Source organism: Rhipicephalus sanguineus, chromosome 6 (assembly GCF_013339695.2).
Source record: "Rhipicephalus sanguineus isolate Rsan-2018 chromosome 6, BIME_Rsan_1.4, whole genome shotgun sequence".
Classification (NCBI taxonomy): Eukaryota; Metazoa; Arthropoda; class Arachnida; order Ixodida; family Ixodidae; genus Rhipicephalus; species Rhipicephalus sanguineus.
In genome coordinates, this window is record NC_051181.1 from 85,168,865 (window position 1) to 85,196,143 (window position 27,279).

The following is a 27,279-nucleotide window of genomic DNA, read 5'->3' on the forward strand; positions in this document are numbered from 1 at the left end:
TTGATTAGTATACGTAACTTAAATTCTTAATTCTATGGTACGCTCGAAAGAAACAAGTTCGTTATAAAATAGGTTGATTCTGCTAGGTCACTTGCGCAAGTCTGGGGCACTTGTAGGCATCACCTAACATGCAGGCATTACGTGGACATTCTCGAATCAATAGAAAAGAGTGTGATATAGAAATAATTGACAGCCACACATCTTCGGATGCTTGCAGTGAGAAACGCATCGACAGTCGTGACCGAAGTGGAGCGCTCTCTGTTCGGAAGCAGCGTGCCGAAGACGCACAACTGGTTGCTCTGCATCGAGATGGTGAGCGCAGTACGTACCCCGTTGAATCAAATAGGGCTCGTGCGCGCTGCATTCACTACAGGTGCGTGGCCAGCACACTGACACGCGCACACGTGTCTCTTCTTCGCTGTGACCTGGTTTAATCGGCTATCCGTTGCACGCGTTACCGCTCGTCACCGTGTTTCCACACCCTACAGAACATAGTAGCGGAACTTTCGGTTGCCGCCACATGTGGTAGAGTCACGTGACCTTAGAAGATAGGTCAACGTATGACGTCATACCACCGCCAGATTTTGAATAAAAGGGAACGGTTCTGTTTCGTGTTGCTTAAGTATATCGACATTTTTCCAGTGTTAATGATTGGTCCATGTTACGGGGAGGCCAGAAACCTACGCCATGCCGCTTTGCGGCTCTCACTATTTTGCCAGCATCACTATACTGCCACAACCAGAGTCGACAGCGACGTGAAGTTCCACTAACGACGACATGCGCGATGTTTCCGATCAGGTCGCGTGACTGTCCCGCGTGTGACGGCGACCGGAATTTCCACCACTGCACTCCTTAGGAGATGGAAACGCGCCTCGTTGCCACCCGTGCGTGGTTGTATCAGAACTGTCAGAACCCTATCGAATCGATAGAGGAGAGATGCTAGAGGCCCGTGTACTTCGATTTAAGTGCACGTTTCAGAACCCCAGGAGGTCCAACTTTCGTGAGCCATCCACAACGGCGTCTCCCATAATGGTCTCATGGTTTTAGGACTTGAAACCCCAACAGTTTTAGTATTAGAATCTTTGTAGAATGTTATCAAATATTTCTGCTCATTAGACATTTCGTGTTTTGTTGTGCGACCTCAGGCGGGCAACGTGTCCCTGCTGTCGCTGCTGTACAGCTCGCTGTCCTCGGCTCTCTCGCCGGAGTCGTGGCCCGTGTGGCTGGTGCAGTGTGCTTCGCTGCAGGGAGGCATCTACTGCGCCCAGATGCTCCTCTCGGCCGCGCTCTCCGACACCACCTACTTCCTGCTGCACGCAACTTTCTACGTGAGCACATGAGTCGCCTTTCACTTTCCGGCCATGTAAATGAGACTGTCATTTCCTTTAAGCGCGGCGTGGGATTCTGTGCAGGCTGCAGCAAAAAGCTTGCCGAGGATGATCCGTATATTGAAAACACAAAAATCTGCCGTATAGGTATAGTGAGTGTGAATGTGGTGATATTACGTTTATACCAGCGTTTTTATGGGTTTAGCACGAACATTCGGGACCCCTTTCACAAATGAATTTCACGCTTACATTGTTCGTAAGCGAAATTTCAACCAGTGCTGACACTGGAAATGCTATTGGCGAAGGCTGCTGGCCAAAGGCAAAATACCACGAACGCAAAAGCTTTGCGAGTTCGCTCCTGGATATTTTTTTAATGGACGCCTTGAAAGGAATAAACAGGTATGTTATTTGTTGATTAGAAGCAATTGTCAACATAACGCGCACGCGATTAAGCGAAATTCCATACGTATATCCTTCCTCGCACTTTACACTCTGCCTCAACTAAGACAGCCGAAAAGGGTTGTCGTTGGGCGGATTAGGAAATGAGCCAGAACTAAAGCTAAAGGTAGCCAACAGCAGCCAAACGGTTTAATCTTAGCACTAAATCTGTAGCAAAAAGAAAATAACACAAGGGACACCAATTAAGAAATGAGCTTTTATGACTAAACAAACAATTATATAATTTTGATTCAGCAAAACATAGGCTCAAAAACGCATTTTTTTCGCTATTGTTTGGTCTTTAAGCGACAGGTAAGTTGCAATAAATAAATGATAAGTTCAATGCGCCGGCACATAGCTTATAGAATAGAGTTCTTGCCAGAGTAATGTTGGAGTATTGTAGCCAACAACTCAGTAGCATTGTTAAACGTTGAAGCAGATCTTCGCTCAAGCAGCAGTCTGAACTTGATTAACAGTTACGAAGACCATTCTAGCTTTAAGTCGGGAAATCCCGTAGGAAACAAACGGTGCAGCTTCATTTTTTTAGAATCCCTGCTTTTGTCAAGTGCACACAAAAAAATGGTATTGACTGCGCAAACTAATGACCACATGACCACACACAAGGACTGTGGTTGTCCTTGTGTTTGGTCTATGTGGTCGCTAGTTTGTGCAGTTTATACCTTTTGTAAAGATGCGCCAACTTGCCCGAAAACAGGTCCCTCTAAACTATATGCACAAGGAACACGCGTTGTGCGTCAGTATGACAGGCTGGCGCGCAGCGTCATTATAAATGGCGGTCAACGTCAAAAGCATGCTAGCCACGCGTCTGCCTACACGCGCGCAACATCTTCACTCCATCTTTGACTGATTGAAAATTTTTATTTGAGAAATAGGAGATGTAAGGAAGCGGCAAAGGTGGGTCCCTAGTCCAACACTCCACTGACCATTGGTGTACGCTCAGTTTGATCCAAGCTTTGTATAGTCGCGCCGTGCGTATACGGATGCGTCGATGCGCACCAGCCCGCTGGCGGTGGGAGGACACGCGCACATCGGCCAACACGAATGTAAAGCTAGAAAACAATTAGCATAATTTTGCCTGCTTCTTATTATTTGCAAATAATAAGAAAAAAATCCGCCAGGCCTGCTTGGAGCGCGCAGCACAGTCACAGCGAAAGCTGGAAGAGCGTCCTTTCTGAAGCCCACTCGAAACTCTCTTGGGGAAATTAATGCAAGCACACATGCAATGTATCCATTACGCCAAAAATCATAATTTTTGTGAAGTAGGGAAGCACCCACTATGCCGTTATTCGTCGTTCTGCGGATAAGCGAGGTACCCGCTACACGTCTGTAAGTCATCATGTGCACTTTGTTGATGCTGCATGTGGCTGATGACGATGAAGAATTACGGTTGAGCATTTTGTAGTGGGTGGGAAGCTTTAAAACACACTCGTTGCGCAATTGGCATTGCGTGACGCCTGGTTGTTATGTTACGCTTCTGCCACGCTATATTACACATGTCAATGCGATTCCGTGCCCGACATGACGCCTATATAGTGTCTTTTTGCAAAAGAGTTTCAAGCACCAGCATGGCTCTGTGGTAGAATACTCGACTGCCATGCACGCAGAGGGCCCAGGTTGGAATGTCATGCGATCCTGGATATTCTTTTTTTCTCATTTATTTTTTAACAGCGAAGTTGTTTAGCAAATCATTCCTTGTCCGGCGAAACAAAAAACTGTCATCATAAACGGGTATGTGCCACAGAAATTCGGTAAATCCAACTACTCACTACTGGTCCACTAAAAAAGAAGGCAACAGTTAGCCCAACAAATGGCTGCGAAGCGACGGCGGCGTACCGGTGACCCCGAGTAGGTACGAGAGACTATACTAAGGAACGGGAAAGGCAACGGCGGCTGCGAGAAGCCCCCGAAGCGATGGAAGGCTGGCGCCAACGACGACGTGCTCGTAGATCTATGGGAGGTGCGCTGATTCTGTCTCTGTAGTTTGGACATTCGTGTCGTGTCTGTGACTGTCTGTGGTTTAACTCGAACCTCTCCGCGCTGAGAATCAACGGAGAAACAACGTAGCATCACCTAGCTAAAGCCTAGCAACGACCTATAAGCAACCGAGAAATAACCTGCATCACCTAGCCAAGGCCTAGAAACAACCTAGAAGCAAGCAGATTAGTCTTCAGAATCGTCCAGTTTCGCTGTTTGAAGCCTTGCGCGTCTTAGTGCACGCTTCTCCATTTTTTCTTATTTCGCGCGATAGTGGTTACGGACACCGGCGGCGGCGGCGACGGGAAACCACTCCACTGCCGTTGTGACCTGATAACAGCTTTCGCTATAAAATGACTACAGTGGGATGTAACTTTAGATTGCCGCGGCGTTTCCTCCTCAATAGCGGACACATACAGGGCTGCACCAATGGGCGTGCCCTCCAGACTGACGTCATGAGCGGGACGGCCGGTGACCCCGCCTTCGGAGAACTTTGCCGAGGAGATGAGCGAGACTACTTCTTTAGCCGCGGAGGCGATCGGACAGCGCGCTTCGACCATCTGGGCGGGGCCTCTCCGGGCTTCTTAAGTTGTACCAGACTATGTTGAATGCCCCAAAATAAAAGTTCAATATAGCCAGAGAGTAGCCATGGAGACAACCTCAAGTTTTCACCTCCATACAGAGTTGTAACGTAGCCAATTTGGCGCAAGGTATCCACCAATGGCAACCCTGCAGCCAAGCTCGCCCTAACACACATAGATTGAGACTAAGGGGTAAGCTGAAAGGGCTCGGGTGCTCTTTGAACGAGTGACAGTACAAGTGGCGCGACGAACGCTCACGCAATGTATTCAAGCTTCTAAAATGAACTCCGCCATCTTGATTAGTTTAGAACAGACGAATGAAGAGACGCCCTTGCCTGACTTGCAGTTAGAAGACGTGTGTCGAGGTTATGTGATAGGTCTTCTCTCTCTCTCTCTTTCTCTCTCTCTCTCTCTCACACTCTGTCTCTCTTTCCCCCTTTGTTTTAAGCGTGCTTCGAACCATGTACTGCAACAACCATGTAAGTACGAAAACCCTTGACGTTTTCTCATGCTCCTGCACCCGCAGTTCCTGCTGTTCCAAGTGACGGCCACGCTCTTCATACTCGGGAGTGGCATCTACCTGCTTTCTAGTCACGTGAACAAGATGGCGGGTGTAAGTATAAATACGCAGTAGGCTTACAAATTTACGGGGCGCCGGATCTGAGAACAAGCTTGGCGCCTGGTATTCAGAAAAAAAATTCTATGCGCCAGAAGTATTCGTGAAGGCAAATACTTTTGAATTTCGCACTGTAATGTTCAATACCGATGCTCCAGTATATGAAACAAAGTGGACTTCAACGTGTTTTCCCGTATTATAGCTGTTTCAGCGCCGGAAAGTTATTCATGAAGCTAAGTCGGTTAAGGCGTCGGTTCCTTTGAGATGCGACACAATCCTTCATCACCTGATAAAGAAGTATCTAGACCCTGCACGGTAGACGATACAATCAGACAATGGCGATGGCGCCTGTTCTCCACTCCTCTGACAATACAGTTTAACCTTGTCATAACGAACACTGATATAGCGAATTATTGGTTATTGCGAACTAAATACGAGCTTTATTTGGTCACGCTTCATTTCAGTGACATTTATTCTTTTTATAACACAACCTAAAACGCGAGAGCCGCCGCGATATTGGCTGCAACGAAGATTTGATTTGCGCGCGCCTCAAAACTCGAAGGATAGCATAAAAAGCAGAATAACTATTCAAAGAAAGTTCACAACCAGATTTTTTTAAATCGTTCGAAGAAGTTGCAGAAGCATTGGTCATCCAGCACCAAAAGATATATTAATAAAGAAAGAAAGAAAGAAGAAAGAAAGAAAGAAAGAAAGAAAGAAAGAAAGAAAGAAAGAAAGAAAGAAAGAAAGAAAGAAAGAAAGAAAGAAAGAAAGAAAGAAAGAAAGAAAGAAAGAAAGAAAGAAAGAAAGAAAGAAAGCGAATTCGGCTGGTTGCGTCACTGTATGAACAGAAAAGCGGAAAACTTCGGAAGCTGAAGCGATGGCAAAGAGACACTTAAGGAGATAAAAAAGGACTACCTCGTTTATGTCGTTTTGTAGCCTAGAATAATGCGTTCTTGTATACAGCATATTTGTGCGAGCCAGATTGGCGATTTGTTTGAGCAGATATACATCTCTACTGTACAAAGAACATCGAACGTAACGAACTAATTCATGGTCCCGATGTCACTTCGTTATAACGAGGGTTTACTGCACATAGCCGGTTTTCCTCGTGCTTAATGACCCACATTTTCACAAATGTTCTGGCATCATAAATGGTTGGCCCCGTGAAGTCGTGTGACCTTTGTTTCTTTCCTTCAGGCAATGGCGATGGTGACAGGCGGAGTCCACGCGGCGCATCTCTGCTTCACCGTGAATGAGCACTACTTCAAGTCCAGGGGATACTGACAGTCTGAACGGTGGTCAAACAACGGTGCCGCCGTACTCAATACTCGTCATTATATACGTAACATATAAGAGCACGCGCTCGTGCGCGGCACCTCGTTATGCTAACTCATTGCGCATGCTTCGCGCTCGTTAGATTAAATAAACAATGAACGTAATGTCTGCTGGTGAAAAGGCTGCGCGTTGTGCATACAGCATTCAGAAGTGGACGCACGCAGCTGTTGTATCTCGGCGACACTGAGGTATTCGGCAAACGGTAAGCATTTACACGTTCATTCTTACGTCTTTCTGGCCACGTATTTTCTTCTAGTGCCGACTGATTAGTTTGGTTAGCCAACAGTATTTTTCCTTGATGTCTTTCAAGGGCATTCGAGATGTTGGCTATTGTCAATCATTCAATGTCGTGTCTTTTCCAGCTGGAAATGATATTGGACGATAATGTACGGCAGGTGTCTCAAGCTCACCTCAGTTAGCGGGTCCGCCGTCACGAAATTTAGTCCAACAAGGTCCGAGACAGTGAAGGTGTTGCTTGCGGTTGAGGGGAAGACATATCTTAATAGTCATATTTGTATAAGTAACAGCACTGCGCTGTTATTTTTCCTGATATATATATTTCCGCTGTAAATTCATGCTATATTGTGTTTATCATTAAGTATTATTGCATAGTAAGAAACGTTGTATTGCCTCTTTGTACTTACAGTCTTGTTTTAATTGTTTTACCACTCCCCTCTGTAACGCCTGTTGACCATGAGGCTCTCGTAAAGGAATAAAAATAGATAAATAAACAAAATGTGACCTAACGGTGCCATTTGGAAGAACGCCTTTTCCATATACCATATATGGGTCATTCCTGAAGGGGATCTGACGTCAGGTATTGAAAAACATACCGATACTGATTTCCACAATGACTACAACGTGGACGCCGATTCTGAAATATAGTGTTTTCGTTTAACGGTGATGTTTCAAATCGTAGTGACCGAAAAGAATGCTTGAGACCAGTCCCGTCTCTGTAGCTTACCCTAACAAAGCGCTATTAATTTCAATAGCGGAGAAAATAATACGAGCACTACCGAGCAGAGTCGCAAAAGCTTATTCCGTGTGAAGCCGCGTGTTTTTTGAGACCCCTGAACTTGACTTAGAAATATTTTGTAACTGCAGGTTGAAACAGAAGTGACTACAGTATTGGAGGTGACACTTCGTCAGCAGCTTTTAAATAAAACTGATATATAAAACTGATATAATGAAACTGATTAAACAATATTCATTAGTCAGCATCATCATGAATGCCATGATGAGGATAGTGATTTGATCATTCTGTCACATTGGCGACACTGGGGTTTCGAGCAAAAACGCCTAACATCCTTTGGTAAATATAGCGTCGATAGTCCCGTAAAACCTCGTGCTCTAGTGCTTTTTGGTGATTCGATGGTTAAAACAAGAAACGTCACCTCTCTCAGTTCCAACGTTTCGTTCCTTTCAGGGTTTTAGGGGCGAAGCTCCTTAAGGCGGCACCCGTTCGTCCCTCGTAGTCGTAGTCGTAGTAGTCGTAGTGCGTAACCAGTCTTACGCTTTGACCTCCAAGGTGGTGCCGGTGGGAGATTTTTCCTGTGCGTTGTTAAACAATAAAAAATTCACAGCGTGCGCGTTAACTAAAAGCCGAATTCTCCTGTCTCTCATTCCCCATTAGCAGCCATTGGCATGTTCCAGTAGGAAACGTTAGTAGAAGTAGAAGTGTAAGTGTTAGCTAAAAGCCGACTTCTTCTGTCTCTCATTCCCATTAGCAGCCATTGTTTACCTCCAAGGTAGTGCCTGGTGAGATTTCTCCTGTGCGTGATTAAACAATAAAAATTTTGTTCAAAACGCCGTTGATTGATGAAATAAACCAACGAAAGACGCCAGATGTTTTGTAAAAGCAAAACGAAAGAACGCCAGGTGTTTCTAAAGGAAAACGAAAAGACGCCAGCTGCTTAACGAAAGACGCCAGATGTTTTCTAAAGCAATGGTTTTCTAAACAATGAAAATTCACAGCGTACATGTAAAATTAAAGTGAGCTGCAAGTCGTCATAACTCATCGAACCTTTAGTACAAACGCGCCCGATCTCACGTCGGTGATGATGTACTGGGCTGAATTCACGGAAGATTCACGGTTTACCGATGAACCTCCGCAGCTTCGCCCACTCATCATCATTCACTCCGTGGATATGCTGTGAATTTTTTTCATCGCTGCTTATTAATTGAAAAATATTTGGTATTTCTGATATGCACGATTCTATTCGAGTTACGAATCGAATAGAGCGCTATTCGATTCGTTGTTCGAAATTTTCGAATATTCACATACCCTTACTGTTTTTAATTCATTCATTCATTCATTCATTCATTCATTCATTCATTCATTCATTCATTCATTCATTCATTCGTTTCTGTTTGTTGAGCCTAGCAATGCTTCTTATGGCTGAACCTGCCCATTGCTTTGTGAGGGAGGCGTAGCAGACATTAAAAGGGCGCCATTCCATGCATTTTGTTCATCTTGAAGTTGTTTGGTTAAAGAGTGAAATGGAAACGCAATTTCTTTTTTCGAAATACTTTTCATTCTGTAGGTTATGATGGAAGCTGCTTAGATGGGCAGCAGAACTCTGCAGTTAACCAGATTCAGCACTGAGGCTTTTCAGCAATGAGTTAAGAGAGGTGTGCGCTTGCGAGTTGGCTCCATTGGCAATCGGCGTTGTGCGTGCGTTGGCGAGAACTCCTCCGTGAAGTGATATCGTACGTGTCGTTAAAGCGGTTATTTATTTACCGGTGCAGTTTTTACCATACAGAAAGAAAATGGTTGTACTCACCTGAACTGTTGTTACCAGTAGGCAATAAACTCCCTTTACTTATCGAATTATGCGTGGGGAGGTAAAACTGACCTGGTTACTCTTGCCACATGATGCTTTCAAGCTGAAAGACCGCCGCTCCGATGAGACGTGTAATGATGTAAGCGCCTCCACATGGCCCCGAACTGAAGACGCTAGCGTCTACGGCGCGTCATAATTAAAGCAGCCAATGACAGCCATGCGGAGCACACCCCCCCTCCCGCCCCCTTCCTTCACGCCAGCGGCCGCGCTCCTCCGCCCGTCGAAGCCACTGACCTCGATATAAAGCAGTGGTCTCAAACTCACCTCAGCTAGTGGGCCGCAGTCGCGAAATTTAATCTCCCGATGAGCCGGGGTGGTGAATAAGGTTGGAGCGGGTAAGGGAGGGGGGGGGGGGGTGTCGTTTGAACAAAATACAAAATGTCAGCTGACGTTGCAGTTTGAAAGAAGGCTTTCCCGCATCTCACGTATGGGTCGTTTCTGAAGGGGATTGGACGTGCGGTTTCGAGAAACATGTCGATACTGCTCTGCAGAATGACTGAAACCTGGCCGCCATTTCTGAAGAAGCTTTTGTTCCACGGTTATGTTTTAGCACATGGTCATTAGATGGGGTGCTCCAATAAAAAAAATGCTTGAGACCAGTCATGTTTGTGTAGGTCGTGAACATATTTATTAATAATAAAAAAAATATGGGACGAGGACGGTCATATGCGGGCTGTGGGCCGCTAGCGGAAAGTCCGCGGGCCTCGTTTTATATGAGACCCCTGATGTACGACGTAACGTTATGTTAATAAAACGAAAAAGAGAGGCTTGTATCCGTTTTCGTAATTATCATTTTCATTATTGCACATTTTTATTTACGAAGAGTGCAGTCAGTGCTCCTTTACGAAGTTTAATAATAACCAAACCCTTTTGCTCTACATTACCGTTAGACCGGGGTTTCTAAAATATTTCCTAACACCCCTGCAGTCTCCACGACAATGCCGACATAGCCGACTGCGAACCATTGCCACCCAGCAGCCGGTCTACGGGTGAATGTGTGGCCCGTTTTCCGACATCAGAGTGGCTATATAAGCGGATTTTTATTAGTTACATTATATTGGAATCATCCAGTGATCTCTTATTGATGCGGTGAACGTTCAGCATCTGTCGTAATATGCTACATATACTGCATTTATAGGTGAATTTCGTCAATGTTATCTTTCTCCTTTTTTTTTTGTAAGTGGCAAATACCAGTGCTCGAGGCGGCAGCTACACGTCATAATACTTAAGGATGCATCGCCTATGCATTACCTACTGGGACGCGCCGTATACATTACAGGCAACTACACCAACTAAACCGCAATGACTCCAGTGAGGACATCGCCTCGATGAAGGCACTGAAACACAGCGAGAGTATTCAGTATGTCCAAGAATAAAGCAACACAATATCGCCCCGAAGCAAAGAGTATACTGAATATCCAGAAAATAATTTTAGCGACAGGACGAAACTAGCCCAACCTCGCTTAAAGGATATTGTGCCTTCGGCGGTGTGCACAAGCATTTTGGGCTCGGTACCTGGCGACACGTTGCTGCCGGGACTATATATGGAGTCGCACTCGGGACCAACGTTACTAGAACAAACTCAGTTTCAAAGCTCCGTATCTCCGCCAGCGGAGGAGGGTGGTCCGAACGGCGGTCGCGAGAACTAGCGGCGCTGCAGTTCCGTCTTGCGCCACTATCGGCGCGTCGTCTGCTGCCACGGCATAACGCTGCGGTCCACCGCGCAGTTGCTCGCGGCAACGGCGCGGCAACTTTCTTATTGTACTACTTTTGTGGATACTTAGGTGGATATGCATAAGGTCGTCTGTATGCAGTGGCCCGCGTGCGTTGTTCATTGATTGGCTAAGAATCGATGTTCGGTCTATATTGCCACGCCCACTTGTTTTATTTTGATGTATTCGGGTTTGACCAGCAAGGACGGTTATCAACGCTCGACGCTGTCCGCGAAGCAGTGTTCGAGAAGCTTCGCGATTGTAGTAGATCGTTTTGGTAAGAATGCGCGCTGCACGCGAATGTTCCAGCTTTGTCGAGAGATAACGCCGCCACCAGCCGACGCGCTTGACCGCTTGTCAGTTGATCGACGGTCGACGATCTGTTCGCCGCTATGAGTGTATTGCTGCAGTTTGACTTTCAGTTTCCCGGTCACAAGTTCGGCCAAATAAGGAGTTTCAGCTCGGACATGCTGACTGCTGCCTTCGTCGACATCACGACCCTGTGACAATATTTGAGCTGTCTACTATGCGCTTAACTTCCAAGCATAGGAGTTTCTAAGCGAATGAGGGTTTTCAGCGTAATTTTTATAACTACCACCACAATTTTAGACGCTGCCGTCTTATCTAGACCAAGAACAACCCAACACGTTTGTAAAAGCCTTTATAGTGTATACAAAGAAGCGTACTTACTCGAGATACAAAAGCGTCCTAGAAAAACAGTACTCATGTTTCTACAATTTATTGAAAAGACTTTCTCAAAAAAACATAACCAATGCTTTGCAATGTTTACAAGACACGTTTTCGCGACGGTTAAAGGGATACTGACCCAAAATTGAAAAATTTTACGAGAACTCGGTAAATGAAATCTCAGTGTGCGATTACATTGAATAGATGTCTCTGAGCAATTTTTGCAGCGGATAGTTGTATTTTCGGTGTCTCATCTTTCTACGTCGGCATCCTTCTACGGTGCCTTAAACAATTCGAACAGATCGGCCGTGATGTGAGCACCGAGCAGTTATTCGCGCGTACTCTGTCGCTAGAAGGGTCGTCAGTATTCAACTTCAGTTTTTCAACTTCACCGATCAGATGTTCCATGCCCGCAGCACTTCTTACACTGTACGACAGCCGTTTGCGTTTCGTGCTGTAGCCGTTCACTACGCAGTTAAACTGCTCAACTACAATTATCTTTTGCACAAGTAAGTCTCCGTTCCCGAAGCAAAGTGTGGGATTGGGCTAGTTGGTATTCCAACATTAGGCTGCTCAGCGCAAAAAAATTGACACGGTACACATAGAAAAGAAGAGGTCAAGCGCTGGTCCTCGTCATTTCTATGTGTACCGTGTCAAACTTTTGCGCTGAGCAGCCCGTTCCCGAGCCGGCGAGTGTAAAATATTCCGCACATCTTGTTCAATACCTCGTCGTAAAATCTCTCGAAAATCCACTGCTTTGAAGGCATAGCGACAGCTGACAACTGATCGAATGTCAGTGTGACGCAACTCTCAGTCTCGGTAGCGTATATAGGTAATCGCCTGCCTTTCGTTTTGCTGTTTTATTTCTGGTGGCTCCTCCAAATTGGGCACTGGGCTTTCGCGGGACGCCGTGCGTTTTGGGGGGATTTGCGCCTAAACCCCGAACATTTTGGTTTTGAAATGTGGGGTGGAAGTGCTGGGAACAAGCGCGGCACGGAACCGGGCGCGAGTTCCCACTTTCCACGTGGGATCAAAACTTCTTGTCCCGCAACGACACGACGATAGTGGTTTACAATGTCGTCACTCTCAAAATGAACGTCACAGACCTTGCATTTCGCAGTAAGCTTTCTATCTCTGCGATGCAAAGCTTGAATTGCGTAGGGTCTTTTGGAGGTCCGAAGAAGTGTCGTGAAGCGGAGTCGTCGTTGCGGTAGCCGCTCTTGCAGCCCGGCGCAAAACAAGTCGGCATACCGCACTGTGAATCTGTTCGCCGTCGTTACGCTTCGTACATCATACACGTGTCTTCGTACAAGACGCTAAGCCTGGTCAAGAACAATCGCAAAAATGACGAGCTAACATAGCGCAGACGACGCTGTAACCCACGTGCGCTCGTACACCGGCGGCGCCGATCACAACAAGCGCCAGCCGCGGGAGCTAGACGTGACTGCAGCGCCACTAGTTCTCACGACCGCCACGCGGACCGCCTCTCCGGCGGAGCTTTTAAACTGAGTTTGTTCTAGTAACGTTGCTCGGGACCTTATGCACAGCAGCTTAACGTTGCAGCTGTGGTATCAAACTGGAAGTGATACGGATCGGAAACGTAGATACTTACATGCACGCTTGAAGTGTACCCGTTGGAATCAAATTGCATCGCGGGCGACATAATTACTGCAAATTTATTACACATGTTTGTGCTTTAGTCCCCTTAGCGCAGCACATGTTCTACATGTGCTTCACTTCCAACCCAGTGCTGATTGATTTAAGTCCTGGTCACTTGGAGAGAGCGCTGGTGCGAGCACCACCCAGCTATGCGATGGTCACTGCGCCAATTTTTGGATGACCTTGAGGCTCCTGTTACTGGTACCGGACTTGTCGAACTGAAGCCTACCGTTGAAAGCGTCAGCGCAGACATTGCAGAGGCCGAATTCGTAAAACTCCTCTTTCGTAACGGATTTTACCTATTTGTTGACTGCATCTCAATAAGGATTGGCCGACACGTTACATTACGAACATTTTTAGCGCAATACGCTTTTGGCAGTACGTGCCCAGATTATTAGGTCTCTCCGCTCGAAGGGACACTAAAGTGAATCAATGAATCAATTAAATAAATTATTCCTCGATAACGCTACTGCCGTTAACTTCACCATCGCAGGTCTATTATTACACTCTTAATCAGGTTCTGGTTAAATGCTGGCTATATCCAGGAAAGCAGACGAAAAATGTCCAGTTTCCTGGCTATATCTAGCACTTTAAGCGGGACCTGATTAAGAGTGTAGATGAGAAAGTCAAGGTAAACGTTCCATGCTTCAATTTCGCGCCTAAACTGCAGCACTTGAACGTCGGTGTGACGTCACGAATTTCAAAGTTTTCTCGCGCATTTCGGTCACATTGGTTCGATGAAATTTTCTGAAACTTGGTATATTGAGGGTTCGTTTTCCTTAGAACACAATGAAAATAACGTCTAGTAACAATCCATTACGTAAGGCTTCGCAGACGCCGTCAAACTCTGTGACGCCAATGCGAGCAGGCGCGGGAACTTCAAGGCGGCGTCGCCACCCGTATTTTCTTTTTGCGCGTTTGCTCGCTTTCCAGCTGTCTTCTCGTGGCAAGAGTGATGCTGTCGGTATTGTGACATTGTAATTTACAAATACAAGAAATATCGTTCTTCTCTTTAGTGTCCCTTTAATATTACCTTAAAGGTGTACTGACACGAACTTTTTCAGTTGTCGTTTTTTCGCGACAAGTGAAAGGCCGCGAGCACTCAGGAGCCTAGAAAATATTTTGGTAAGCGTGAGTGCACCATTAAAAAGTAATTACGGTATGTTTTTAAAAGCTAGTTTCCGTTCCTACTGTACCTTGACGTCACACACGCGTGGCATGAGCTTCTCGTCCCGTGCACGCGCAGGATGTCGTGATGTCTCCATGGTCGCTCCGCTCCGTGGCTCCGTCGGGGACGCACAAGCCGCCATTTTGAATGTTTTGGTGCCTGACGTCATAACAACTAGGCATACTGCATTGTCACGGTATTGGCCTTCCCGTCCTCACGTGGTAGCGGCCCGCGGGGCAGCTCTAGTGAAGCAGTACTCCTCAGGACCTCAATAAATCTGTCCGTCTGCCGATGTCAGTAGGCGCGGCACGCGAAAATCGAATTTAATGTCAAAGTAAAATATCTGATAAGCTTCCCACTTGCGCAGAGCCGTCTCTGTATGAAGGAGATTTGTATGGCAGAGTAAACACACCTTCGAAAATTGGTGTCATTACCTGCTCAGCCATTCGTATCACACGCTCGTACCAGACGTATATGTGCGTGTGTGTGTGTGTGTGTGTTCCAATACCAATACTTTGAAAATAGTGCCCTGAAGTGGTGAGTGAGTGTGTCCTGAATAATTATACCATAATGTTTTGGTTATATTAAATCAGTTTCGGTATCGATAACCGAGGCATAGACGCGTCGTGGCGTACAAGTGGCCGGCTTCATTTCTGCGCCCGCGGTCCCCGGTGCTGTTGCACGTCGATGCAGAAGGGGCAAACGAGCGCGGCAGCCTGTTTTTTTCTTTTTTAGTAGTATCTTTATCTTAAAATAATTTCTTACTATGGCACACGAGAAAAAGGAACAGAAGCCAAATGCGTTTTACGAGAATAGTCGTCGCGAAGTTATCAAATTTCGCTCGGTCTCATCGCGTCACGATACGGTGGATGCATGCAACGTTAGCATCAGGCTAAGATGTCTTAGAAGCGTGTTAACTTCTTCGATCGCTTATGTCACCTATAGGGAGACCCAAAGGGCAGTATTCCCGTAAATCTCAACATATTACCTTCGCACACGCGAGCTGTCATTCGTTTCACGTGCGAGAGGCGCGTGGTTTACAATTCCTACTATAATTTCCTGTGCCGATAAGTTTGTAGGCAGTGTTAATAATTGAGCAATTTATTTGTTTACTTGTTTTATTGCCGAAGATATGTATTTGTTTAATATGGTAAAAAAGCTCAGAGGTCAGCCTGAACCAATGCACTGACCTGATTGATGATCAGCGTTGAAGAAGGGGCAGGGCTGTAAAAAGGGAAGAGGAGAAAAGGTGTTGAGGTCTGAGCTGTTCTTTTTTTACATACTTGATCGAGCCCCAGAATTTTCTATCAAATTTGTAATGTTTCTATTCTGTGACCTCGCTTCTAAAGTACTAAAACATTTTATAAAACCACTCAATTCTTGGCCAAACCCCCACGGTGGGTGCGAGCCACAGTCGAAGCTGAACAAGAACAAGAAGAACAAGCATGAAAGCGACGTTGAAACAAAAACTTGAATGACCAAAGACTCTTCGTAGACTCTTGTCCAGCTTAGTCTCGTTCAAAAATTTGTTTGTAGCTTTCAGAATCTCGCGCTGATCACGAGAATCAGGTGAAGGTCACAGCACAACTCTTTCCCATAATTTTTTGATTTACCGATTTCAACGAGAGAGCTGTTAGCGACTGTCTTTGCATAACATATCGCGGGTGGACGCATGCGCAGTAGTTTCAGGAGGGGCACATTCCTCGCATTTCGGACATGTCGGCACGGCCGATAAGGTCGTGTTCGTAAAGACGGGCGATGGCTTGGTAAAGACCGATATGCTGCGGTATTTTTGCGCGGGACTGTAGTGTACAAAAGGGGTAATTAGTGTCCGGCCGATAAAATGGGGTGGACACTGACCCTTCAGCCCATACGGAGTGAAACGATGGCATCAACGAAAGAAGCCGAAGAAGAAGAAGAAGTAAAAGAGCAGCAGGCCCTGCCCGCTCGTTACCAGGCTCCTCAAAATGGTAAGTTCTACAAATTCCTTGTCGATCGCGGATCAACCGGTAAACGTGTGATAGAGAATAGAACACGGGAGAGAGAGGGTCTCGATTTTTCTTTTATAGAGGTGAGCGTACGCTTGTATATAGTGTAACAACCTCCTTGCGCAGCACGCGTCAAGTATCGCCGAACATATATGGACAGGAAAAGCAAAGTTTGCGTGTTGATACGCCGTAGATCAGCGGTTACGTCTTTAGATTACGTGGCATTATGTGTCAAAACCACGATATGGTTACGAGGCGTGCCTGTGATGGTGGACTCGGGATTAATTGTGACCACCCGGGCCTTTGTATAACGCGTTCTTCAAGTCTAAGCGCATTTCGACCCCATCTTTATATGCGGCCGCCAGGGGCGTAACCAGGAATTTTTTTCGGGGGGGGGGGGGTTCAACCATACTTTATGTATGTTCGTGCGTGCGTTTGTATGTGCGTGTGTATATATACGCAAGCAAAACTGAAATATTTCGGGGGGGGGGGGGGTTTGAACCCCTTCCTGGCTACGCCCCTGGCGGCCGCTGTGGCTGGGAATCGAGCTCGTGTCCTCGGGTTTACCAGTGCAACAACTTTGCCGCTTAGTTACCCACAGCTGGCGGCTATTTTAGTTAAAACGCTGCTGTCACATTGTTCATATCCTGATAATGTGGCGCGTTCGGCACTGCTTATCCCACTTCGCAAGAAAAGGTAATAAGAGATACATCAAATAAAATAAAGGCAGCATATTACACTTACTGTAACATTCGAACGCTGAAGCCTGCCGCACACGCGGTAATGCATTACGTTAGACAATAAGGAACCAAACTTCCAGCAAGACACAAGGAGCCATAGTGTGAGGGACACGCAGTAAATTACTTTGACGACCTCAGTAGATTTTCCGATGTTCATCCCCCTCTCCGCTGAAGCTTTCTGCACATCGCGTGGTGTTCCACTGCCTCTGGTGGCGCCTCACTTATGACCGATTGACGATGTCATTCGTTGAGATCGTCATGTGACGTCACGATGACGTCATCAAAAATTTTGGCAAGCTGCGACGTCATGATACCGTCACATGATGGCATGATGATCTCGCGTCATTGCTCGCTCGGAGGAGGCCGCGTGGGTGTTTGGAAGGGGACTTGCGAGACCTTAGGAGTCTAGCAAGTTCCCGCCATGTCTCTCAAGACTCAAAGTATTGTGCAAGGCTCTGGAACGGGAGCGCCAACGTAGCCAATTAAGGGCGTATCATAAAACAAAAGAGCGCTCCGTGCCATCTAATGCTATACGCCAACGAAGAACGCGTGCTCGGCTTCGCGAGTCAATTTGCACACCCTAATCAGCGGTATTTTACAACGTGTTTTATCCTGAAGCTGTTTGTCACTTGACAGACGAGGAAAAGAAAATCTTGGAAAGGCGAGCATTGAACACCGCGAACAAGTCTCAGAATGACAGGTTTCAATTGCATCTACATTACACGCGCTGCCCTGAAGAGAAAGAGGAGTACGATATCATTACTGGCTTAAAGTCAATTATCACTCTGAACTTGGGAAATGAGCAAAGGAGACGAACGCGTTTCGCTACAGAACCTTCGAAGGCGATGCTTCATAGTGCAGTTAACTATATCTTTCACGTCACAGGCGTGCGCACAGGGAGGGTGATCGCCCCACCGCCCCTCCCTAATAATCGAAAGGGGGCGCTAGGTTAAATCTGCCCCATACATTTACACTGTCGGACCTTATTTGTCATTGTTTTATGTGCAGGGTTATGACGACACAGGTTTTTGACGATAATGGCTGCCGGGGACTCCTGGTGTAGCATTCCAAGAACTCTTTACTTCAGTGGTTTTCAAATGAGGTCCGCGAAGCCATGTTTGGGGGTCCGTGAAACCCCCCCTAAAAAAAAAAAACGCGTTTTTGGCCACATTATGTCCCCTGACGGCGCCACTTCTGATTTTTAGTATTCGTCAACGCATAACACAGCTACATTGCGGTGGAGATGACTTATGCTTTCCCTTCTTTGTGAGATGACTATAAAGATTGTGTTGCAATTTTGTACAACCTATGCACGCGAGCATACTTTTTCTAGGCTTGCATATTTGAAGAGCAAACATAGCTGGAAACAGCTTGAATGCGGCTGCAGACCGCACAATTTTTTCGAGAGTTGTTAAGATCGAACTGGCGTGGTACTTTAGTTTGACCATTCTTTGCCCCCAGGGAGAAAAAAAGGGCACCTCTTTCAAGCTGCATGTTGTGTTAATTTATGACTCCCCCCTTTTCTTTCACTGCAAGGGGTCCATCATCATTTCCACCAGTGAACATAGGGTCCCCGAAACATCTATGGCTGAGAACCACTGGTTTACTTCCCGCGTTTACTCCCGAGCTTTACTCCCAAAAGCCGGGGACCAAACGCAGGCCGTTGTGAGAAGCACTTCATCGCCTCATTTTCATTTTTGCACCCATCGCGAAGCTTGTTTCCTTCTGGACTCGACCAACGGGGTGGCGGGGGTTCGCTGCGGTGTCATATATTTGACATTATCCAGTGGCCACATGCTGTCACCTAGCGACGTCGCTTGCATACGCCAGTGTTTGCCCCGACTATTCTGAAATGCTCGCGGCTAGCGCGACTCAAACGCGGCTTAGTAAACCCGTCGTTATTTACTTATTTTACCATAGCTAACAGGTACTACCATTATTAGTGACAGAAGCCTTACAGATAGTTATTACGTAGTTGGTCCACGCTAGATTATTACGTAATATATATAACATTACATTACAATAACGCATGATTTAACATCTATTCTAAGCAAACACAACGTGACTCGCTGTACTTATTTAGGTCAGCTATAGCTGCAGCTTGTGCCCTGCCACGTCTAAGCTAATCGCTAAGCAGCCTGATACGTTCTCTTGCAGAGCAGCGCCGACGCCCAGTCGTCCAGCACCAGTGACGACGCGCTCAGTAACGCCGAGCGTGAGCGCTGGATCATTGCCATAATCATTGCCTTCACCATCATCACCACCATCACGGTCCTCGCCCTCCTTCTGCAACGGCTGCTGACACCCGTCGCGACGGAACAACCCGTCGCGCTCATTGAGCATAACGAAGGCGCCGAGCTACTGCTCAACGCTGTGCCCTGCAACTCGTCTCTGTGCCGACGCTACTCGTCCCTCATCGCTTCGTGCGTCGGGAACAGTCGGGCGAGTCCGCCATGCTTCGGCCTTTCGCGATACGTTTGCGGCGGCCTGTTCTGCCACGGCCGCGAGGTCGTCTCCCTCGTGCGCAGTTACCTCAGGGCGCTGGCCGCGGATGCGCTGAACGCCTGGCGACCGCGAGCCGACGACCAGTGGAAGGCCGTAAACCGCGCCGCCTCCCTGTACGCGGCGTGTCGTCGCGCACAGAGCGTCGCCTCGCGGATTCTCCAGCAGGACGACGACATTTACGACGATGAGCATATAGCCCAGGCGACGACGGTTCTCACCCCGAACGAGAGGGCGGGTCAGCTGGCGGCGAGACTGGCGGCCCAGTACCAGGACGGAGGGATCTTCTGGCTCGATGCTGCGCCGTTGCACGGCGGAGAGTCCAAGAGACGCCTACTTCTCGACATCAACAGGCAATTCCTGAGTTTCGCCGAGCAGAGTGACTCGCTACCTTGGCTCCACCGGAAACGTCGCCGAACGATGGGGAATGGATCTTCGCATACTGGAGCGCCCATTGAGGGTCTCGTCGAGGACGTCAGACGAGGCGTGCGCGAGGTTCTCGCGACCTGGAAAGAGGCGGGAAACCTCCTGGTCCACGATCCAATCGTGGTGTCTCTTCGCAACCTGGACGAGCACGGGCTCGACTCGAAAGTCCTCGTGCAGGAGCTCAACGCGGGCGCCGGCGACATCGATTCCCGGTACTCCGGTGACGACGAGATCGAAGTCGTCAACCGAGCCCTTCTACCGTTCCTCGAAAAAGTTCTGCTTCGCGCGAATATTAACATGGCACCGTACCTGGCTTGGGAGTTCGCCCGACACAAGCGTGACTGCTACTCCCCGTATCGAGGTCGAAGCTCGGCGAGCGCGGAGGAGGACAGCTGCTTCGAGTGCGTTGAGCGAGTGGCCGGTCTGGCGGCGCACGCTCCGTTCCTGCGCGCCAGCGCCGAGGTCGAGTCGCGAGCCAAGGTCACCCTGTTTGTGGATCGACACATTAAGGGCGCCCTGTTGAGCCACATCGTCGAGGCGCAATGGCTATCGAACAAACAGCAGGAGCTGATGGTGGAGCGGTTGTACTGGTCTCGTGTCGTACTCGGAGTTCCGGCCTGCGAGGACGGCGTCGCCAAACTCAACGCGTACTACGCCGATCTGCCGCCTACCACGGGTTCCTTCTGGCGTGACTTGAGCGTGGCGACCAGCGCTGCCTGGCAGCGCACCCTCAGGCGGCCGGCACTGTCGGCGCTACCGTTTCCGCTCCTCTCAGCGGAGCCAAACGTTCTTACCGGCAACGACACAGTGTACGTTCCTGCCGTCTTCCTGGTACCACCGCTCTTCAATTACGGCGACGCCGAGTCGGGAAACTACGGCTTCTTGGGCGTCGCACTAGTGCACGCCCTGGTGCACCGACTGGGCCTAACGGGTCTCATCAAGCCGCCCGAACCGGAAGACTCAGAGATGTTGAGCCACATGGGCGCCCTGAGCCGCTGCCTGCGCTTGAACCGCGACTCAGAGCGGTACCCGTATCAGCTTGCTGACCTGATGGCGTCGGGGCCCGCACTGCAAGCGTTCAATCACGTTACCAGGGGGGACTCCGAGACTCGTAAGTTGTTTGTGGGTGCGTGTCTCCTCACGTGCTCCGGAAACGATCCGCTGCGTTGCGACTTGGCGGCGTCGCAGACGACAAGCTTCGCCAAGTCATTCTATTGCCCGAACATGTCGGTCATGGCGCCTGCTACCAGGTGTACAGTGTGGTGATATTTATCATGCGCATGCCGTAACAAGATTATATGTTTTATGCGATAGAACTGTTCGTTTCATTACTGCATTTGCAACGGATGGCACTAAGCCTACACCATGCGAAGTAAGTGACAGGCGTACATTCGCCTATCCCTTGGTTTTTGAGGCGTTTGTATAATGCCATTTCATCGGGAAACCTGTGCCCATTGTTAGGCCAGCGAGTGAGTCTTTAATTACGCTAGTAGCACGTCACAGCTTGTTACGAGTGCGATGCTGTCTGCAGTGCCTCGGTAGGACCATGTATAGCCACCGAGGTCAGCGGCAGGAACGTCGTTTGTGAAGACGTGTTTCTACAAGAGCACTACACGGGCTGTAATTCCCAGCCCGGGCCCGGCCTGTGCCCGGCACTCGTTCATATTTACCGGCGGGAACTTGGCCCGGTCGCTCAAAGCGAGACCCAGGCGCGGCCCAAATCCGAAAAAGTATTTCACCTACCCGGTCCGGCGCGATCCACCCGCAGATCGGGCCCGACAGGGGGCCAAGTCAGTATTCTAGATCGCGTTGTCCGAACATGGAATCGAGACTGAAGCGTTTTAATGAGCAAATATCTTACGTTTTGTCGGCGCATGCTTCGCTAACAAGTATGATTTAACCTACGGTAAGTCCTTATACAAACGGTCCTCACGTTAGTAAGAGCTGAGCGGACGTACTGGGCACGACGAACCTTCGTGCCGCAGTGGAATACTGTACCAATTTTTTCTGCAAATACAATGGCAATCGTCAAGAGCGTTTTGTAGCAGGTATTGTAGCAAGGAAAGCAATTTTCCGCATGAGTTCAGTTTCACTAGGGAGCGCAATAAAACAAAGAGGACAGACAACAAAATGCTTCGTTCACTTTGTTTTTATTGCGCTCTCTATTGAAATTTAAAGCATGCTCTACCAACAATCCCAATACACTAACCTGGACAAAAATTATGACGAACCGCAAAAAACTATTTGTCATAACATTCTTTTCATATATCACATCACTGGAAGTATATACAGTCTAAGTTTTTTGTGGCATAGTTTACAGTTTATTTCCTCACATGTTATTGTGCGAAAAGTTAAATTATCCAGATATTCCGGCTGTAAGCACGCCTTGCGCTGTTGCATCACATATCCTGCCGCGCTAAAGTTTCTTGCAGTGCTTGCGCTAGCCGCAGGGGCGCACAAAATCTGCCTTGCGAATTGGGAAGGCGTCGGCATTTATTGTTCTTAGACTTCCACCAATCGAGCGAATTACGGACGTATCTGCGGACCTCTGCAGAATGAACATAGCTGGCCATGCCATCCCTTCATTTCTATTGTTCCCGAACGTCGTGCAACTCTGCAATATGATCTATAAAACTCCTCTTTCAGGGCTTCTCCTTGCAGGTTTCAGCCATGTATGTTATGTACGGTTTTGTACCGTGCTGTTCTTTTTTTTTCATACGACGAATACGGCTAATTTCTACATGGTATTCTAGCAATGAACAAAAGAAACGTGCGAGGCCAAAAAATGAGTGAAAAAAGTACAGACGTAAAAAGAGCACGAAGCATGGCCCGATGGCGGCTATTAGGTGCTAATGGCGACGCTGTGTGTCCTCGTGCCCAAATCTCTTTTAGCCGCTTTCTTCCGAACCAATAACCATTTTTCTTGTCGGCGCAGGTTCGGTTCGGATTTAGGTCAGCACCAATACGTATTTTGCTACGGTTCTGGCTCTGACATGGTTTTCGGTCCAGGTTTAATTCGTATATGTATGGCACGACCGTTTGTCACGTAGCAAAAACTGATTAATCGTGTCTCACAACTGCGTTTATCCATTTTTGCTTCATATAATCTGTGCATTAGCTATGTCTCTTGTAAAAAAAAAAGCGTATTCACAAGAAAAACATTTATTTTTCTCATCACATATATATGTACATATAAGCTTTACGCTAACAATACATAGAAAAATTTAATAACAACAATGTGCGCGGTTGCGCGACATCAGCAATCTACACGCGAGGAACACAGTGCCGTTCTCGCTCCTTTCTGGGCCAGAGCTTGACCCTAGCTGAACGGGGTGCGCTAGCTGCAGGCCTCTGCATATACCACAAAGTACTTCAATAACGCATGAAGTACTTCTGCGACCAGGCCCCAAGCTCGGTTACCATGGCTGCTTCTGCACGATTCCATCTCGAGGCCAACCTGAAAAATATATGCGAAAAATGTACTTGCGATCTTGAGGATACAAAAAAGTTGTGCGGCAGCACTCACAAACAACGTGTTTTGAACTTCAATAAACATATTTCTACGTTACTGCGAGTATTTAGCCGCCATTACAATCAAATCACCAATCAACATTCTGTCAGTCGATACTGAAATGTCTCATTCACAGAATAGGTTGACTCACGTGGAGACCTAAGTGACGACTGAGGGTGCTTACTGGATAAAACAAAACAAAATATAAGAAAAGAAAAGGGGGGGGGGTTGCTGGTACCACAAATCGAAATGCAGTATTATTGTATACACCCTCTCTGTGACAATGAAAAGAAAGCGGCGAAGGCGAGGCGCGCAGAAGCAAGAGCTCTGCTGTAAATTTTTAACGTTATCATTCGCTTTTTCCTTTATGCTGAAGAAGTGCAAACGAATGCCTTATTTTGTTGTAGCAATGCACGAACAAACACGTTACTTTCACGGCATATTTGACCTACGCTTTTTTCCTGTATGAACCAAGTTCAAGTAAATACCAAGAAGTCGCAGCTTCAACCAGCATTCTTTCCATAGAACCGAAAGCTTTTGCATGCAACACTGCTGTACAACACTCACTCTTATCACTTCAATTTTGTTTACCGCCTCGAACTTGGCCGCAGGTACAGAAAAAAAAAAACGCACGCAAGACGTCGTAATTACCATCGAGTACCAGGACACCGAGCGCGCTTTGTCAACACCCTCTTTCTTTTCTAGAGGGTGTTGGTTGTGCGCACCAGGATAACGCAATGTTGCCCGAACGCGTCAGGAATGTGTGGCGCGTTCGAAAGTGCAAAAGGCACGTAGTACAAAATGACAAGGCTGAGGAACGCGCCTCAGTGGGACGGTTGCGCTGCATCACTTTAGCGTAGCGTTCCAGCGCGCCCGTGGTATCGCGATTGGACATGGTAAAGCGTTGTGTGTGCCGGGTTTCGAAGAAAGGCAGTTTTAGACTAGCGTACGGTGAGACAGCGTTTGTTCGGTACGATTAGCTCTGTTGCGCGCCTCAAAGGTGGTGATGGCTCCAGTATGGAGCTTTGAGATGAACCGTAGCGAATCAGGTAAGACAAAAGATTATTAAAACAAACAATGAAGTAAAATACGAGCATTTCAAATACAAGCAGTCCCATAGATATATCAACAAGGAGGTGAAAAAAAAAGTTCATTTGTTTTTCCTTCACGCGACCGTTCGAAAATGCAGGTCTAATACGCGTCTGCTGAGAAAAAAAAAGAAAGTTGGGTGTTTGCATCACAAACCTAAGGCGAACGCATGATAGTTTTGAGAAAAAATTCTTATCGGGGCAAGTCTTTTACTGTATAGAACGCAATGTAGAATTTGTACTCGTAAATTTCGATGACACGCTAGTGACGCGCATCGTACAGTGTAACTGCTACCCGATTTTTAGCGTATTAGAAGATAAACACGACGGGTCTTGCCAGCAACGATTTTCGCGTAATGGTCCAATCGATGGGCAACAGAATGGCGATGGGCAGCAGAGTGACTCTCCGTCAGCCTCTTGAACATGGGGTAAATATTGGAGGTAAGAGGAGCTTCAACTATGACAAAAGCCATCAGCAACAGGACGATTATATTTTTGGCGAAATTTCAAGCCACAAATTCGATCTTTAGCCTAGGTGGTTACGTACATCAAAATCTTATTTCACTGATTTGGAGGTTTGAGCAATGAGGCAATGTATACTGCGCTTCATGCATCAGGTGCACCGCTGTGCAAGCTATGCGAGAAGTTCGGTCAGCAAGATGTGTGAGGACGGGCGTGTCGTGCTTGGCTTTCGTCGTCGTAAACGCCCGTGAGAGCCGAGCAAGAACCCGCACGTGATGCGTCGCCACGGGCTGCAAATGCAACCCAAAAGCGAAAATAAACAGACGCTAAGCGGTCCAGAACAACTTAACTGACAACCGTACAACAGGGTTTGTTTATATCTGAGGAACGAAGCATCTTTGAACACTTATTACTGCTCCTAATGAAAAGACATCGTATTATGGTTGGTGAAATCATTAGACTATTTCTTGGTGCGAACGCATCTGCTGCGAGAAACCTTCCTCCACAGCGTTGCACCTGGTTTAACTTCGAAAGCCCTGCATTACAGATAAACACGGAGCTCGCCACATTGAAAAGATACAGCAGTTGTCTACATATTGTCTACATACCTTAGCGTGCCGGATCGTCCTCGGCGTTTGATCATACCGGAACGCTTAGCGCGAACGACGCCGTGGTGATGGCCTCGTCGGCGTCCCTGGCGTCCGGCCCTCAAAGCACGCCGAAGCAGCAGGACTCGCTTCACTGGGGACTTGCGCGTTGTCCTGGTGCAGCCTGTCCAAGTAGCTGACCCCGCCTTGGTCGTCGGCTGCTCCGTGTGCTTCGGCCCCGTTGCGAGTACAAGCTGCTCATGCCCGTGCTCCACCGATTTAGACTGGCGAGAGTCTCGAAGGCGGGTTGGGGACACGGCCACCGGCGTCGCCCGCGAGTGCGGACGCCCCGTGCAGCGTAAATCCCGGAAGTGGAACCGCAGCCACAGGGGCTGCCGGTCCCCTGCGAGCGACTTCCGCGACCAAAACTTGCGGCCTCCGACAGCGACGCCGTCCGCGTCCGACTCGACGCGCCGACTTCGTAGTTTGTGAGGGTCGAGCTTGCCGTGACGTAGACGACTTGTTCGAGAACGCGACAACGCTCGCAAACTCTGCCAGGGGTCCCGACGGAAACTGAAGCCCGCGACGAACATGACACGTCACCGATTCAGGGTGCGAACGGCGTGGGAAATGTTGATGCCGATGAGAATAACCCTATATGATAGCAGCGCCACTTACCTCCTCAAGCGTATTGGAAAAGTGTCTGGCGGATATCGATCTGTCTCGTACAATTCATAGGAAACGCTAAAAGGAAATTAGATCAAGGAGGTTTTATTATTATTATTATTATTATTATTATTATTATTATTATTATTATTATTATTATTATTATTACGACACAATTTGAATTAACTCTTGAAAAGAGAAAGAAATGCCGAGGCAAGTAGGTCATCATGATCATTAAGCTTATATTTTATCGTTTGCAATATGCTCACGCTGCTAGTTCTTCTACCCGAATAATAAGTCACGGGTTTCAGGCTTATTTTGTGGCAAGGCCCATGTCAGTCATATATAACTGACCTGTCAGAAGCCCAAGTTTCGCTATAGATAACGCGGCCAGATGATCTTGCTTTAATCCACAACGATGCTGCTCTTATTTACGGCTTTCGCAAGAAAAAAAAAACATGGTTCTAGCAGAATCTATTGATATGTAAATTCGGAGTTCTGCATTGTCCTCGGCAGTCATCTTCGCTTGTTCTCCTTGATAACATACACTATACACTACTGGTTGCACTATTCACTATACACTACTGATGAAAAAATCCGGGGGTGGGTGCTCGAGTCGACGTTTCAGTTATAGCCTTGAAGAAGACAAGTCCACTTGTCGAAACGTCGGCTCGAGCACCCACCCCCTGTTTACGGATTTTTAGGGGCGAAGCTCCTTCTGCGTGGGTCTGTCCATCCTCCGTTTGTTCGTTTGTTTGTAGTAGCCACCTCTAGTTCGTGAGAAGCGCGCGTTCTGGTATGCAGTAGAAGAAGAAGACGACGTTGACGAGCGAGACTCTCGTGCGTGTTCGCCTGTGTGGCGTTCTTTCTTCACTACATCTCGTGTTTTCAACGACGCCCGAAGACAACATATCAGAAGTAACGCGCCCATGCGGCTCCCTCTT

At 47.6% G+C, this 27,279-nt stretch overlaps 2 protein-coding genes across 2 annotated transcripts; one reads left to right on the plus strand and one right to left on the minus strand.

The window, feature by feature from the left end:
• Positions 1–207: 207 nt before the first annotated feature.
• On the plus strand, positions 208–7,021 carry LOC119395970 (uncharacterized). Its single transcript, XM_037662996.2, has 4 exons — positions 208–312; positions 1,146–1,328; positions 4,869–4,955; positions 6,159–7,021. Exons 1-4 carry the CDS (start codon positions 208–210, stop codon positions 6,243–6,245), a joined length of 462 nt encoding a protein of 153 aa, XP_037518924.2. The 3' UTR covers positions 6,246–7,021.
• Positions 7,022–23,233: 16,212 nt separating this feature from the next.
• Positions 23,234–26,274, minus strand: LOC119397946 (uncharacterized). The gene is made up of 2 exons (XM_037665246.2): positions 25,691–26,274; positions 23,234–23,478 (listed from the first exon to the last, which is right to left on the minus strand). Exons 1-2 carry the CDS (start codon positions 26,260–26,262, stop codon positions 23,394–23,396), a joined length of 657 nt encoding a protein of 218 aa, XP_037521174.1. The 5' UTR covers positions 26,263–26,274; the 3' UTR covers positions 23,234–23,393.
• Between the last annotated feature and the right edge of the window lie 1,005 nt (positions 26,275–27,279).